Source organism: Camelus dromedarius, chromosome 15 (genome assembly GCF_036321535.1).
Source record: "Camelus dromedarius isolate mCamDro1 chromosome 15, mCamDro1.pat, whole genome shotgun sequence".
NCBI lineage: Eukaryota > Metazoa > Chordata > Mammalia > Artiodactyla > Camelidae > Camelus > Camelus dromedarius.
Window position 1 is genome coordinate 41,120,829 of NC_087450.1, and position 17,107 is coordinate 41,137,935.

At 40.8% G+C, this 17,107-nt stretch overlaps 1 protein-coding gene across 2 annotated transcripts in view; it reads right to left on the reverse strand.

Annotated features, from left to right (window-relative positions):
* TTC27 (tetratricopeptide repeat domain 27) overlaps positions 1 to 17,107 on the reverse strand; it is a 143,992-nt gene that overhangs the window by 38,781 nt on the left and 88,104 nt on the right. For both annotated transcript variants that reach the window (XM_010987780.3, XM_064494607.1), the window contains exon 13: positions 14,484 to 14,711. In XM_010987780.3, coding sequence (XP_010986082.2) covers positions 14,484 to 14,711 — 228 coding nt within the window. The remainder of the gene's footprint in view (positions 1 to 14,483; positions 14,712 to 17,107) is intronic.

Sequence of the window (17,107 nt, forward strand, 5' to 3'; positions counted from 1 at the left end):
CACACACAGCCATGATTTATGGCAGTGCCATCCCTGTCGCCAGTAAAGGGTGGGGGCAGGGGAGTCCAGGGAACATGTGCGGAGAAAACCCAGAAGAACAATTTTTGAATAACTAGGGCATTAGCTACTCCCCGCACCCAACTCTCCTGATTAGGCAAGGGCACAAGATGAAGCAGAAGAATGGACGGCCACATTTAGCTGGAGGAGAGAGCTGAAGGCAAACTTGCCACCAAGGGACTGGGAGGAGTGGAGGAAGACAGTCCTCTGGTAGGGAGGCTCTGGTTGAGGTGTCTGTGGAGCGTATTTCCAGGGCAAACCAAAGGCAGGCCAGTCGCAGGCAGGGCAGGGGTCTTGAGAAGCTGACAGCCAGCTTCTTTCTCTGAGGGAACCAAGACAACACAGAAGCAGGCCGGCTACTTACTTTGAATGTGATGATACAGGTACTTAAAAAAAGGTTTAAAATTATTTTAAAAATAATTATCAAAAAGCCAGAATGGTTGAGAACATGACCTCTCTCTGAATTTCTCTCACAAAGTCCCTAGAGAAACAGTGGAATAGAGGGGAAAGAGAGATGACTGGGATTCAAGAAGCTCAGAGGACCTGTGTGACTTGGCCATGTCACTTAACCTCGGGGTCTCCGCTTCCCAGTTGTTAAACGGGGGTGGATTAAGCAAAAACACCAAGGCTCCTTCAGATCCCAGACTGAGAACCTGGAGGTGACATGGTTGAAAGATACATCAGTGCCATCTAGTGGCAAAACAAGTACACTGATGATGCAAATAAAATACTTAGAATCAGTAGGTTTGAGGAACCAGGAGGAAATCAATTCAATTAGAGGCCTTAGAAATCAACTGAAAAGAGGCTGAGAAAAAAAATGAGACCTAGAAAGGAAATGATATGCCTAAAGCCACAAAACGGTTCCTGGTTCCTGGTGTGCAATAAAGAGAGCGACTGTGACACTTATTAAACCTCAACAATCAAACATGAAAATGAATATATGTATAAATGGATGACTGGGACATTATATATACCAGAAACTGACTCACTGTAACTGATTATACTTCAATTAAAAAAATTTTCAATAACCCAATAATCAAAATAGAAATTGAACAGTTTGCTCTTCCGAGGTCCACCAGAAAACGGGCATGGGTTACTTTCACGACTGCACAGTTAAGTTTTACAGGGAGGGGTACTTGAAGCACATCTGCCGTAGTTGTTATTCGCTTATGTACTACAATTTCCTTCCTTAAACTGAGGGCCTCCTACTCAAATTTCCCTCCCCCTCATGGTTTCTGTAGAATGAATGAATAATCAGTGGCTTCATCCTTTTTCACTAATTTTCCTATAGGACTGACTGAATTTTTCTGATGTCCCATATAATAAAGTGTCAAATGTTACACTCGAATCCTGAAGCCAAGCTATTGTCTCCATTTTCTCTTTTCCACATCCCTGACTCATTCCCACAACCCCAAATGCAGATAAGTCGTTGAATGTGGCTTCATTAAACAGGAAATGACTGAAGCCAAATCCAAGAAAGATATCAACATTGTTTGGTAGTAGCTTTTCCTAAACTGACACTCAGTTTTCATATTTAAAAAAATATATACACCACCAACTCTTTTGTTATCAAATTTCTCATTTGCCAAATACTAAGTTCTCTTCCCCAAGGAAACGCAAGTCTTAACATGTCAGCTTCTCTCACTCTCTCAAAGTTCCCTCTATTTCAGTGTCTTCCTTTAAACTAAATTTCAACAAATAGGAACAATTAAATTTCATACACACTTTTTTCTTTTACTAAATAGGCTATTAATCGTTTAGTTCCCTCCTCTAATTCCTGTCCTAGATTTGGATACCACTGATTCTTGTGCTTGCTCTCTTTCCAGAGAATTGACAATACGGGGTAACACAGGTGTTCACGGATCATCTGCAGGAGACTCTCCTGTTAGATACACCTCCCTATTTTTTGGCCATGAATGGGGTAACAGTGATTTTCTACCACACTACAACGGCAGGATAGAAATTTCTACGACAGCTGAGAACTTCCTACGGGCCAGGAAATACGCTAGACACTTTATACACTTTGGCTCTGATTTTCCCAGCAGCAAATTGAGGCAGGGATGATAACTCCACTTTACCAAAGAGGAAGCTGAAGTGATTTACTTTGGGATTTTACCAGGATGCAGAGGCAGGTCTATGGCAGCCAAGCTTTGCCCCCAACTCCCTCCGCCCCAGCTACAGCCCAGATGTTATCGTGGGGCTCGTATTTCTTGGCAGTGATGCAAGTCAGACCTTCAGAGTTTCATTTTTTATTGCTTACCAATATGAGAGAGGAAGAACAAAAAGGAAAGAATCTCTTTTTTCTCTACATATTATTCACATATGTTCATCCTATCTCTTCACTGGAATGTAAGCTCCAATCTCCCTGAATCTCTCCACCACAATAACACAAGGACACAAAAGAAACTCTGTCCGTTTCAAATAAAAACATTTTTTTCTTTCAAAAGTTGAAAGGAAAGAGAAAGTTAACCCCTACAAATCAAGGAAGAGCACAAGCTCTCAGGATAATGAACAATTCTAGCAGAGTATTACACCACAGAAGTCTGGTCTTACATGCAGCATAGCTGGAAAGGGCTGCCTTGCTTCCTCCCAAACTCCCTGGTCTTGCAGAGACTCCCTCACCGTCACGTGCTGGAATGTCCCAAAACATCAAAGTTATAACTTCATTTTGCTCCTGATCAGAAAGCCCTGCTGGTTCTTTATTAAAGGCAGAAAAACCTTCAAACCTCCCAGTCTTGTATTCAAGGCTTTCCATAACTTCTACCTGGATCTCAGCCACATGGCCAGTCCCTCCTAACATCAGACAACATCCTCCAGAGGCAAAACAGCAGAGGTTAAGAGTAGATGCTATAGAACTAGAAAGCCCACGTTCACACAGCAGCTCCACCCATCACATAAGCTGTGGGGTCTGGTGTAAATTAATTATCCCTCTGTTTCCTCATCTGTGAAATGAGGGGACAAAATGGTAAATACCTCAGGGATTGTGTTGAGGATTCAAAAGATATGAAAAATGCTTAGAATAGTACCAGGCACCTAGTAAATCCTCAATGTTAGCTGCTAGTATTATTATTATAACTGAATGTAAAAATAAAAAATCAAAAGCTACAGTTACCAAGAAATCTTTGCTCGCTACATTTTTTGCATCTGCTAGTCTCCTTTCCTGAAACACGTTTTCTTAATTTTTGCCTCCTATTCAATTCCCAAGTGTTTCTCCTAGTTCATAACGTCTCCATCAGGCCTTCCCACATCCCAGTCCCAGCGCCATCACTAGGCCCCCAAAGCCTGGTGTCTGCTGACTCTACCCCCAGTCACAGGCAGTTATTCTGCCTCTTCTCTCCATTTGGCCCATATAAACCACAGCAGGGCAAGAGGCTTTTGTAGCACATCCCCCCGCCAATACCTCAAAATGGTTTATAAAGAGTTTATTTACACTTATATTCTAGCTCAGACCACAGAAGATGCTTAATAGAAATTGCTATTATACTATTAATGCTCTCACCTTCTTTCCTGTCTCGTTAGAAACATGATTCCTGTGTCCAGACCTAACACCTTCATTCCTTGTCCTCATTCCACTCTTCCCTAGAAAGACAGGCCCCAGTTATCATCCCCCTTCTCTTTACAGCACTCAATCTCTCTGTCATCTGTGGGGTTCAACCAGGTAAAGGTTCCCAGTAACTTGAAAAGTTTTACTGGACTCTTCTGCCCCTTGGGACAATACTCTACAATTTGACTCTCATTTCTTTGCTCAATGAAGAGTCTATAAATGTTATGTCCATTTCCTCATCGGCCACACACTCTTCAGCCTCCTGAAGCTTTGAAGGTCATTAGTGAGCTCCAAATCCAATGAACTTGTCTTCGCCCTCCTTAGACGGTATCACTACCTGTCACATTCCTGATATTTGTTCTTCCATGAATCCCCTCTTTGGGGGTCCTTCTATCTCTCCTGTCAAGACTCTGGTATATTTTATTTGAAGCATATTTCACTGGTGCTATTTCTTCTGCCTTCCTCCAACTGCTAGAGATGCCCAAAGTTCAAGATTTTGCCTGGTGTTCTCTTTCAATATAGTCTTCTGTAAAGAATTCATTCACTTGCATGGCTCCACCTTACTTCCATGGAAAAGCCCCAATCTGCAAGCTCAGTTCTTGACCACACTACTGGGCTTCAGGCCGCTATGCCCAGTGGACCATTAGCCACCTCTACTTAGAGCAAAGTCTTCATATTCAACACTCAAAATCACATCATCTTCCCCTACCAAAGATATTTTCCCTTTCTCCCAAATTCTCTACACCTATCAATAGGGGCATTTCCTTTTAAATCAGACAACTGAGAAAACTGGCATGCTCTTGGATTCCAAACTCTGCCTCAGTCCTGCCAATCTAGTGAATAAGTCCCAGAAAATTTTCCTTAATAGTGAGCTTCACCCTGTTTTATCTTCTCATCCTTACTGCTAAAGCCACTGATCGGTCACTCATCCATGACATTCATGCCTTATTTAAACTTCCTAGAATGCCACTTTTGTCGTATCACTCTTTTATTTAAAACCACAACAGACTTCCACATCTCTGGGTTAGCTAATCCTGAGGAAGGGCACTTAAGGGCCTTCCCAAGCTAGTACTATTCATATCACTGTCCAGGGGGAACGGTCTGCTCTCTGCTGATAGGCTGACATGGTCTAATTCACCCCCACATCCAGGGCTGGTTCACAGCAGGATCTTGATAATGCTCAGTTAGGCCACCACATAATGTACCGTTCAAACTGCAGTACTTTTTAAAGAGAAACAAGGCATTAAAAAATAATTAAAATCACATGACTTTAAAAAGATCTTATTTGTTGGCCAACAAATTGTTACTCAACAAATTGGTTTTACTATATCAGGGGATCTATAAGATGGTTCTACTAGAAAACCATTTTCAAAAGTAGAATTATTTACTGAAAAATAAAAATTTATTAAAGAAAATTTAAATGCTGATTATCTGACCATTTAAAAATAACAAAAGGAACATTAAACAAGCTATATATTGTGACTTTGCATATTTCCATAATATATTACAGAATTAAAATTAATTTTTCTTAGTAGATATTCATATACTTTAATCAGCTCCTTAGTCATATCTAATACTATGTCATCGATATTTTTCTGATAAACTTTGTTTCAATATCTTAGTACTTTAAATTTTTCATAAAATTGTCTGCTGTCTATTTCAAAGTTGTTCTTTAGTGGTGTCAAATTTATTGTTAATACATTGAAAATTGTTAAAACTCTTCTCTGCAGGTCATAATGATTTTAGTTGAGAAAACATTCTTTCTAAATGCACTCAGGAAAAATTTAAAATAGAACCACCATATGATCCAGCAATCCCACTGCTGAGTATATAGCTGAAGGAAATTAAATCACTACCTCGAAGAGATACCTGCACCCTCATGCCCACTGCAGCATTCATTATTCACAACAGCCAAGACACGTAAACAAACTGCCAAGAGATGAATGGATAAAGAGTTGCATGTGTGTGTGTGCCCACACACAATGGAATATTACTCAGCCATAAGAAAGAAGAAAATCTTGCCTTTGCAACAACATGGATGAACTTTGAGGGCATTATGCTAAGTGAAATAAGCCAGACAGAGAAAGACAAATACCATATGTTCTCCCTTATATGTGGAATCTTCAAAAGCCAAACTCATAAAAGCAGTAGAACGGTGGTTGCTAGGAGTTTTGAGGGTTGGGGGGAACAGGGGAGATGTTGGTCAAAGCGTACAAACTTTCAGTTATAAGATGAGTAAGTTCTAAAGATCTAATGTACAGCATGGTGACTATAGGTAACAATAATGTGTTATATACTTGAAGGTTGCTAAGAGAGTAAATCTTAAATGTTATCATCACACACACACACACACATACACACAAAGGTAATTATGTGAGGTGACAGAGGTGTCAACTAATGCTATTGTGGTAATCATCCACAATATATACATGCATCAAATCTCATCATGTTGTATACCCTAAACTTACACACTGTTATATGTCAATTATTTCTCAATAAAGCTGGGGAAAATTTTTTAATGTGCTGAGATGACTGGTAAGCTCAGAGCAACTTCTGCTAAACAGAGGATATTCTTAATTCTAGTTTTGTTAATTTGAAGCTTATAAATATTTTTCTTAGGTATTGACTTCGGCCTCCATTTAGAGTACCTTTCTTCAACAAATATTTTTAATACGACAAAATTCATCAAGTAAGTTTTCTCTATCAATGATTCTTTTCTACAGATACATACTAAAACATTTAAAAATGAAGTAATATATTGGATTTGTTTCAAAATAATATGGGGCATGGGGGAGGGTATAGCTCAAGTGGCAGAGCACGTGCTTGGCATGCACAAGCTCCTGGGTTCAATCCCTAGTACCTCCATTAAAAAAAAAAAAAACAAAAACCTAATAGTAAATAAATAAACAGACCTCTCCCCCTCCAAAAAAATAAAAATTAAAAAAGAATAATAATATGGGATAGAATGGGATATACAGATGAAACAAGATCAGTCATGAGTTAGTCATGAGTTAATAACTGTTAAAGTTAGTTGGTTGATGGGCACATGGGAGGGGACTCATTATTCTGGTCTCTCTGCTATTTGTATTTTGTGTAACTGAAAATGTCATAATGAAAAAGGTTACAAAGAAAAGATTCCTCCTAGGTAGATGTTACAGATTGAATTGTATCCCCCTTAAAATTCATATGTTAAAGCCCAAAGCCCAGTGTGAGCATATTTGGAGATAGGGCATGAAGGAGATAATTATGGTTAAATGAAATCATAATAGTGGGGCTCTAGTCCAATAGGGCTGGTGTCCTTTTAAGAAGAAGGAAAAACACCAGAGGTCTCTCTACATGTGCACAGAAAAAAGGCCATGTGAAGAAACAGTGAGAAGGCAGCCCTTTAAAAGCCAGAAAGAGACTTCACCAGAAACCAGGCCTGAAGGCACCTTGATCTTGAACTTCTGCCTTCCAGAACTGTGAAAAAATAAATGTCTTCAGTGATTTAAACCACCCAGTTTGTAGTATTTTGTTATGATAGCCCTTAGAAGACTAATACAGTAGAGATGGTCAAAAGAGAGATTATATATTTTAGAAGTAAATCCTGTACATCATCTGAACTCTCATTGTTTCCTCTTCAAGATATATTTCAATGTCCTCCTGTTCAAAAGTTTGCTTTCAATAATAATAATTTGCTAAAAGCTTTAAAAGCTGATGTTTTCTTGAACTCCATTAACTAAATACATAAAAGATTTCCAATTGATTTTGAACACAATGCAGTCAAAACACAGACTCCTTAAAAAAAAAAAAAAGGTTCCTATCATTGTAGGATACGTAAATTGACAGATAAATTCTTCAAAAACTCAAAACATTTTCAAAGTCCCCTATCTGATGTGTAGCTAAAAGAGAAAGCATATACTGCCATACTAGAGGAATTTAATTCACAAGAATTTTGTAGTTCAATTACTCAAACAGTGAATATGAAAATATTGTAAATGACAACAGCTAGTTTTTATTCCCAATGGTAGCAGCTTGTTTGGACCATTATGCCTACCACTGTAACCAGTTCCAAGTGCATTTCTGCTCCACAGGTTTTCTTAATTCAGGAAGAGCATTCATGTTTACCACGTTACCACACTCCACCGACACTTGTATCCTTATTGTCACCACTAAAGGAAATACTTTAATCTCCAATGTTTAACTTTTTAACTGAAATAACTATAGCATTTAGAACAATGCCAGGTATTTCACCTTTGATAGAATGAATTTCCAAAAATTTTATTTTGAGTCCACCAATTGGGTGAAAAAAAATTAAAACCATTATGAGAACCAAATTAATGAGTTTTCTATCTGAAGCACCTGATGTTACTGATATAAAACTGGCAAATTCAACTGTTAATGAACGACTTCTGCTAAAAGAGCTAGCATATTAACAGCTATGACCTCACTTTTCATACATGCACAAGAAAATTTGGCATCAACTAATTTTCTAAACGAGCTTCGCTCGTTTTCCTTTGCTCTAGATAAAAAGTCCAGCCTCACAGAATGACATGAAAATGCACCTCCTATAGCTGCGTAGTAAATCGTCATCTTTGGACATGCTTTCTATTAAAAAAACAACAACCAACTTTTGACATATATGCTAATATTTCTTCAGAAGACTTGGGTCTTCTGGTTTGCATGTGACCAGTGATATGACTGCAGTCCCTGGGGTGGAATGTAAATATCCACTACATATTGTGCCAGTTATACAGTCATTAACTCTCTTGACAAGTGAAAACTGACTTAATTGTCCGCTAAAACATATTTACTTGTCTGCTTTTTGGAGATGATTATGGCCAAAAGGGTTTATTATAAACTACATAAATGTTACCAAGCAGTATATAACGTAGGAATAGTGGTACATTTAGACCATCCAGTAAGTGACCAAAACCCCACAGAAAGAGAATTCAGACTATTCTCCATGCACTTTTATTTCTGGCAGGATTGCTCTGCCTGTGCTCCCCAGACATCTAGCCTACAATTCCCCACATTTCCCACTAATCCTGCCAACTGGTAGCCAAGCAACGTCACGCACCTCACAGGCCACAACTTGGCACACACGTCTGATATATTCCAAAGGGCTTACTGAGACACTGGCTCAAACATTTCTCCTACCACCACCCAAGATGTGAAGGAGGTGGCAATCCTCGACCACTCAGAGCAAGCACAGTTGGTCTTCTCAGCAAGCATCCTGCACACTGTCCTTGAAGGGGCAATGTGAGTTAAGGTGCAACTGGACAGGGCTGGGGGAAAAGAGGCTCCTATTGGTCATCTTTCAGATCTGAGCACATTGTACAGTAGGAGCTCCATCCACTACACACGTGCTGAGCACAACACCAGATGAGGCTATGGCCAGAGATGGAAGAACAAAGTGGTTCTCTGGGAAAACCCATTCCAACTTCTTCTAATGTAACTATTAATAACAGCACTTCATTCAAAAATTAAAAATCTGGGACAAACGCTAAAGTGGACAGGTTACCAGGATAAAAGGCATAAACTGGGATGGCCACTGATGCTTAGTGAATCCTCAAATCCTCACCTTTCTTCATGCTCTTCACCTACCTGTGAAGCCAGCTCCCCTCTCGAACATCGACCTACTTCCCACCAGTCAGTGAACAGCTGAGCTAAGCCCTGTCGCATCTCTGGCCCCGTCAGTCCACAGTGACCACGCACCTCCTCTCAACTCCTACAGCCCTTCCACCAATCCGTGTCTCTGCACAGATACACTGCCAGTAATATCGTATAACCTCACCAAGGTGAGCGGCCAGTTAACCGAGGAAGAACACTCAGGAAAATTTAAAAATTTTAAAGGGAGAAAACTGACAAAAGAAAAGGAATGCCGTATGTATGTTGAAGGAGGGGTGGAAAATGATAGGAAGTGGCATTTTCCTTTTTTAGGGCTGCACATACTAGCTTGATAGCTGAGTGATTTCTTTGTTCTTACTTTTTGCAAAAAAGTAGGGGGCAATGAGAATAACAACTACCTAAGGGCCTATGGTTTAATTTTGGCTTTAAGTCTATGAAATCCTGCTTGGGAGGCTTGGTGACCACTTCCTCTCACTTTCTTCAGCTTCCAACAGTCCACAAACCCCAGAAGTCTAAGGCTGAATTTTAGTAGTTTCAGAAGTTACTCGGGAAAATGGTATAGGTAGGTGTAAGCGAATGACAGCTGGCAAGCTCAAGAGCATGAATGCAAATGGTACACACGTCTTCCGGTTCTCTAAGAATGCGCCATAGACGGTGCATTTCGTTTTGTAGACCATCCCTGATAGAAAACCAAACTCTCCTATTTACCAATTTTATTTCAGGAAGCCATTACAATGCACAAAAGCCATTCAAGTATCACTCTCATTTTGCCTGAATGTTGTTATTAAACCCAACTGCTTGGATACGTCTGAAAAGGGGAGACAGAATTTTTTTGGTGGGGGGAGGTTGGTTGGTTGGTTATTTAGTAAATTAGTTATTGGAGGTACTGGGGATTGAACCCAGGGCCTCATGCATGCTAAGCATGCACTCTACCACTGAACTATCTACCCTCCCCACCAAACCTTTAAAATTCTATGTTTCTGTTTTCCTTTCATTTGAGGACTTAGAGGAGACAATAGCATATCAGAGCTCTCCTTCTTCGGGGACAGTTCAAACGTGGATCGCAAGTTATAAGTCTACGGTGTGCACATTTGCATCTCCTAGTAATTTTGTACAACTGCGGCATCATGTGCCTGCACATTCTGGCCTGGCTTACAGCCTGCCTGAATTGGATCCACATGACAAACCGCAAAATATCCTCACATAACATCTGTTTCTACTGTGATGCTGCTTTGAGCAATTGTCATTTCTTTGTCTTGCTAAGTAATTAATTCAAAATTATACGAGACCCCCAAGCCCTGTTAAGCCCTCCCTTACAAATTCCCTCACATCCATCCCTTCTTTCCTACTGCTCCACCCACACTGACAACTGTCCCACTAGACCATTGCTACAGTCTCCTAAGACTGTCTACATCTAGTAGCTCCCATGGCCACAGTGTTGCCAAAACAATGTTCCTAATTCACCTCCATGCATACCACATTCCTTCCCTGAAACAAAGCCAAACACATATCAACCCTTCAATGGCTCCCAGTCTGCCAAATAAAAAACCCAAAGAGTTCAGCCTCACACTTGAGACCTTCCATAATCTGGCTGCAGTCTAGCTTTCCCATTGGGACTGGTCTATTCTCTTCCACTCTGAAAAACCAGCCTGTTCACTAGCACTGTTTCCCCAGTGCACACGCGCACACATGCCCCTTCCCTTTCTATTCCCAGGGCTGGGCTCATACTGTTCACCTGCCTGGAATGCCCTCACCACTCCCCTTGCCTTGGCTGATTTAGGTACTATGTATGCTTCAAAGCCAAATTCACCATCCTCTCTTCATTGTCTACCAAAGGCAAAAATGGTCTCCTTGGCCTCTGTAAAACGAGTGAGTTACAAATCACTCGCTGGGTATTTCTTTGATGCTTCACACTGTTGGCAGTGTGGTCTCTGCCCGTTTCACTAGACTGTAGCAGTGGGTACAAGCCAGGCCACCCGGCAACCTGCTGCTATTGCTTCCTCCTCTGGTTTAGCGCGATGTGCACAGCAGACAATTAATACATACTTGACTGAATAACTGGTTGAAGATATGCGTTCACTCATTCAACAATTATTTATTAAAGACCCAATATGTGCTAGGGACTGTTACAGGCACTAGAAAAATGTAGATGAACCACACAGATAAAAACTTCTGCCTTCTCCTCCTAGTGGAGGAGAGACAGATTTTTTCAAAGTTAGCTATATATAATAATAGAAGGCGTAAGTGCTATGGAGGAAAACAAACAAGGAGTGTGAGGTAGGGGTGGAAAGTGATCATTAAATAGAATGAACACGAAGGCCTCGACAGCGACATTTGGGCACAGACACGAATGAGGTAATGGAGCGAGTCAGGCAGGTATTTGGAAGAAGAACATTCCAGGCAGAGGAACAGCAAGTACTAAAACCCTGAGGCAGAAACGTGCCAGGATGGTCAGGGAAGAACAAGGAGGCTCATGTGGGGTGAGTGAGGGGGAAGGTGGGAGGAGGATGGTAAAGAAGCACAGGAGCTGGGCTTGAGGGAGCCCTGGGAGCCAGGAAGGGGTGCTGGCAGTGAGCCAGAGTGACACACCTGACTGGCATTCGAAACGATCAATCTAGATGTTCACTGAGACCAGGCAGATGGTAAGAAGGATAGAGGCAGGAAGACCAGTAAGGAGGTAATATACGAACTAGGTGAGAGATGATGGGGGTGTGACCAGAATGGTGGCAGGTGGTAAGCAGCTGTCTGCTTCTGGATATATTTTGAAGGCAGATGTAGGGTTTGCTGACGGATTCAATGTGGGGTATGAGGCAAAGAGGAATCAAGGATGACTCCAAGGCCAGATGGGCCGCCACTTACAGGGATGAGGATGACCTTGGGGGCAAAAGCTCTTAGGAGGGGGAGAACAGTGTGTCAGATACTAGAACGTTAAGTTTGAATAACAAATGGGGAAAGTGAGGAAGCAGTGAGCTGCAGTAGTCTAGAGTTCAGGGGAGCAGACAGGACTGAAAATAAACTCTTGGGAGTTGTCAGCATGTAGACAGTACTTGAAGCTAGGGGACTAGATGAAATCAAGGGAGTAAGTGTAGACAGAGTTAAAGGCCAAGGAATAACCCCTGGGAACCAGCAAAAAGACTGAGAAGGAGTAGCCAGTGAGGCACAAGGAAAACGTTAAGGCTGGACATTAAGAAGAGACTGTGTTCTGGAGAAAACTACTCACATCTGTGAGACAGCCGGCTCTGGTTTAACTTAGACCACGGAGGCTGACCAAGGGAATTTATTTTCCCCACTCCTTAGGGCTGCGGTGGTTGGGTGAACTTTAAGCAGAGGCTACTAAGATAAGCAAGGATATGATACAGCTTTCCATAAAAGTATAATTTTCATAGTACAAAACTGAGTTCTATTTTCTACCAAAAAAGTCTAGTGATAATAAAGTTAGTACAGGGCTTCTCAGCCTTGGCACTATCGACACTTCAGCCCAGATAATTCTTTACGGTGCAGGGCTGTGCTGTGCATCATGAGATGTTTAGCAGCATCCCTGGCCTCCATCCACTAGATGTCAGTAGTACACCCCTTCACCTCCCCACCATTGCCAAACGACACAGGGACAAAATCGTCCCCAGTTGAGGACCCATGAGTTAGAGCAAGCTGTCAACAAAAACCAACTCTAAGTCTATGTTAAGCATCCTTGCTGCCAAATGCAACTGTTAGCGTCTGCTGATTTTCCGTACTCCCACCTGTCCTCCTCTCTTCTCCAGGCATCTCACCGGCCAGCTGATTTGGAAGGTTCTCATCGTATTTACTACACAGAGTGAGGAAATTAAGCAACTAGCTCCATCTATCATAAAAAAAAGTACTTCTGATTTTATTTCAATGTAAAAATATGCCCCAAGACTACCCAGTTCAAAAACAACCATTTCTGTACACCCTTGTTCACCACAGCACTTCTCACTTCTCACCCAGTGTCCAGCCACAAATGGATAAACACACTGGTATATGCACACATTGGAATATTATTCAGCCTTAAAAGAAAGAAAATTCTGACATATGATACAACATGGATGAACCTGAGGACGTTACACGAAGTGAAATATGTCAGTCACAAAAGGACAAGTAGTGGATGATTCCACCCATAGGAGGTACTTAGAGTAGCCAAATTCAGAGGCAGAAAGCAGAGTGGTTGTCGGGGACTAGACTTGGGGGTGGAGAACAGGGAGCTGTTGTTTAATGGGCACAGGGTTTCAGTTTTGCAGGATGCAAAAAGCTGTTGAGATGGGGGTGGCAATGGCTACACAACAAAGTGAAGGTACTTAACACTACTGAACTACACAGTGAGAAATGGCTAGGATGAAAAATTTTATGTTAAGCAATTTTCACCACATTAAAAAAACAGAGTGCAGGTTCTGGAGTCAGACTGTCTGGGTTCAAATACCCGCAAAGTGCTCAATGAGGTACCTGGCTCATAGTAAGTGCTCAGTAAACATTAGTAGCTGATTATAAATCAGTATTATACATAGAGTTACACCAAGTCAGGGTGTATGTTTGCCAGGAGCATGGTTGACAGTTATGTGTGACTTTGGTGATTAGGAAAGCAGTTATAGAGAAAGTTTGGTTTAAAAAAATGACCATTTCTGGGAATAAAATCATTTTACTAACTGCATATCATTAAATACAAAGTAAGCTGATCTCTTTCCCCTCAAAATTAGGTCCACTCCTGTGGATTTAGCTTGTTAGTTACTTATTTTAAAGATGCAGTTTCCTTTTGTATTATCTTTTCAAACCTTTAAAAATTTTTTAAATATTTAAAAATATTTGTGCATATGTAAATACAGACTTTTCTTCCTTAAAATGATCAACTACCATTCTATATATTACCCTATTTATATAGAAGTTTTTCTTTCAGTATTGACTTCAGCAATTACTTGCAGAGCCCCATACTGTCTGTAATTTTGACTCTCATTCATTTCCTTCCTAGCACATCTACTCAAACTGGGACCTAATTTTAATAGCTGTATTTGCGTTAAGGACAGTTAATTGAAATAACAAAATGAAATAGAAAAATGACTAACAGAAGCACAAAAGAAAGCGACTAAGAGAAAACCAGCCTGTCTACTCTCAGTGACAAGCAAGAAATGTATCAGAGACTAGGGTCTCAGCTCGGAGACGAGCTCACAAGTCATGAGGACAGAAAATGGGTATGCATTCAGTAAGAATCGAAATCCCAGAAAAACAGAAGTGCTGAGAGCAGATGGGGCTTTGCGAATTGTCCAACCTGCATAGGATTGATCTTCACTGAGCGTTCGAAGCACTCCACGCACTCTTTAAACTCCTTGCTTCGCAGATGGAGGAGGCCTTTGGAGCGCTGGGCGCGGGCACTGCGGTGCCGAGACAACTCCCAGGCCCGGTCATAGTAAGAGTGGTCTCGAAGGACGTCTCCCAGCAGGCAGTACAGACTTGGCGTTTCTTTTTTCTCCAGCTCTTTCCAAAGGATTTCTTCTGCCTAAAAACAACAACAGAAATAACTAAACTGCTGAATAGTAACAAATGGCTACTCTGTAGCACACAGATGTCTTCTATCCCACACGATCCAAAATTTTATTTTCAAAGTTTGAGATGCCCTCCTCCTTTCATGCATCGAGGACACAGGTTGAAAAAGAGAGGAACAACAGAGGATAAATACGGTACAGGTAACAGAGGAACAAGAAGTAAGAGGTGAATGCGCTTTGCTGGCCTCTGGAATCTTCAAGGAGAGGCACTGAGGAGAAGCTGACTGCATGATATCTGGCGGACTCCACTCCCAGTTTCCCTGAGTCCCACTCCAGTTGTCACAACTGGGACCATTTGTAAGAGCAAACATCTAATTCATCTCCACCCAGTGGGAATGAAAAGTATGTCTTCCCTTTCTAAAAATGGGATGCTTGGGGAGTCTATGATTGCTGAAAAATTTATAAAAGAAGGAAGAGGATACAATTTACTAGATATTGCTAAACCCCCACCTCTTATCTGAACTACATTTCACCTCACAGATAAAACCTGCCAACATGAGACCTATCTGCCTCCAGACAGTCCATTCACTTTGGAAGTTAAGCCCATCCTCAACACACGGCTTGGGTATTCTTCTCATGTATCTACAATTCGGATTCACCTTGTCACCCAAGCTAATTCTGTACTTGTCACAAGTACTACCCCACTTCTCCCGACCCATGTCCACTCCCCCCAACCCGCACTTCTGATCAACTTCAACAGAGAACAAGCAGCATGGTGTTCCTTACACACATACATCTTCACATAACAGCAGCAGGGTCACCAAAGATGCCAAGAAAGTCACGGCCACAGTTGATGTCGACATCCAGGAAGCCATCCTTCGATAGCTAAGATGTTTAGACCTAGACTCCGTAACTTATGTAGCTCACAATCTTAAAGTCTGTATATTTGATTTTCTTTAGACTTGACATATAATTATAATTTTTGAGAAATCTTTTAAATTTCTTTTAAATCTTTTAAAGGCTGTGCTTCTAAAAAGTGTCTTCAGATGCTGGCTCATTTGCATTTCTGATATGGTATGTGTTACGTAGGTCTTTTAGGCCTAGTCTGAAAATGAAACCAGGATTTATAAAAAGGATTCTAAGGGAAAACAGTTCCAAGTCCTAAATAGCCAAAATAAACATGAATTTTTCAAATATAACCTATGTAATTCCTTTATTCACAGAAAATACAATAGCCATTAATGTATCTCATATAATTCTGTATTCAATATATTATTTTTCAATAAAGATATTTCAATATATTTTATACTAAATGTATTTATTTTTACATATATATGTATATATATTCAATCAAATTGTGTGTAACAGACTGTAGCCACAGGAGGATTTTTAATGAAATGACCTTACAGTTTAGTTGAAGACATTCTCTTGTCAGCACAGCACTGAAACTTGGTACCCACCTTCTCCCATTTCTGCTTTAAACTGCTAAAGTGGATTCTGTGGTCTGCAATTAAATAATGACCATTATAGTAACTGGGCACAGAAGTGACTGCAGGCAGTACACTCCTGCAAAAAAATGAAAATTTGTGATTGGTTATCTCATCTGGTTGGATCTGAAGACAATGAGGATACAATGATCACAAGAGGGTTTAACACCAATTGTCCACGGTATCCAGTGATAAAAGAAGCTCTTAAATGACCACCTGCAGTACCTTGGAATGAAGCACCTATCTAATGTAAGGCTTTTGTGCTCTGAGTGACAGGACACTGTGAGAGAACACAAGACTGTGAGGTAGGTCAGCTGCTTTTAGTTCACTAGGCAGCACACGTACGTACACACACCTACACCCACACACACCCACAAGACACTTAGTGCTTTAAATCCTCGAGGTGAGAGAACTAGTGAATTTCTGTAAGTGTCTAAAACATTTTCTTTTTCCTTGTAGCTGCGAAGCTGGTGCAGCCAAAAATCAGATACAGAGACAGCCCTTGCAGGACTGCTGAATTACGATATAGGATAAATTCAGTTTTACTAGTTCTGTGTGAAAGTTAGGGCATTTGATTGTGTTAATCAAACATGCTTTAGTCATTCATTTTATTTCCTCTATTGCCTTTCAGCTGTATACTGTTTTAGTAAATTTTCATGATTGCTCTAGGGCTGTGCATCTTCAATTTCTCTAAGTTCATTCAGAGTTAACATTGCTATCACCTCACCCTTCTCACGTTGTAAGTGGCCTTCCCAAATATCTGTTCCACAGAAACAAAGAGCGATAAACAAATTATTGCTGTTGTTTTAAGCCATCAAATTTTGATGTGGTTTGTTACATACCAGTAACAACCACAATGGTTGTTTAAAGCAAGAGGATTGCTATAGTACCAGTTACTTCACCATGGCCCAGAGAAGAGGGCA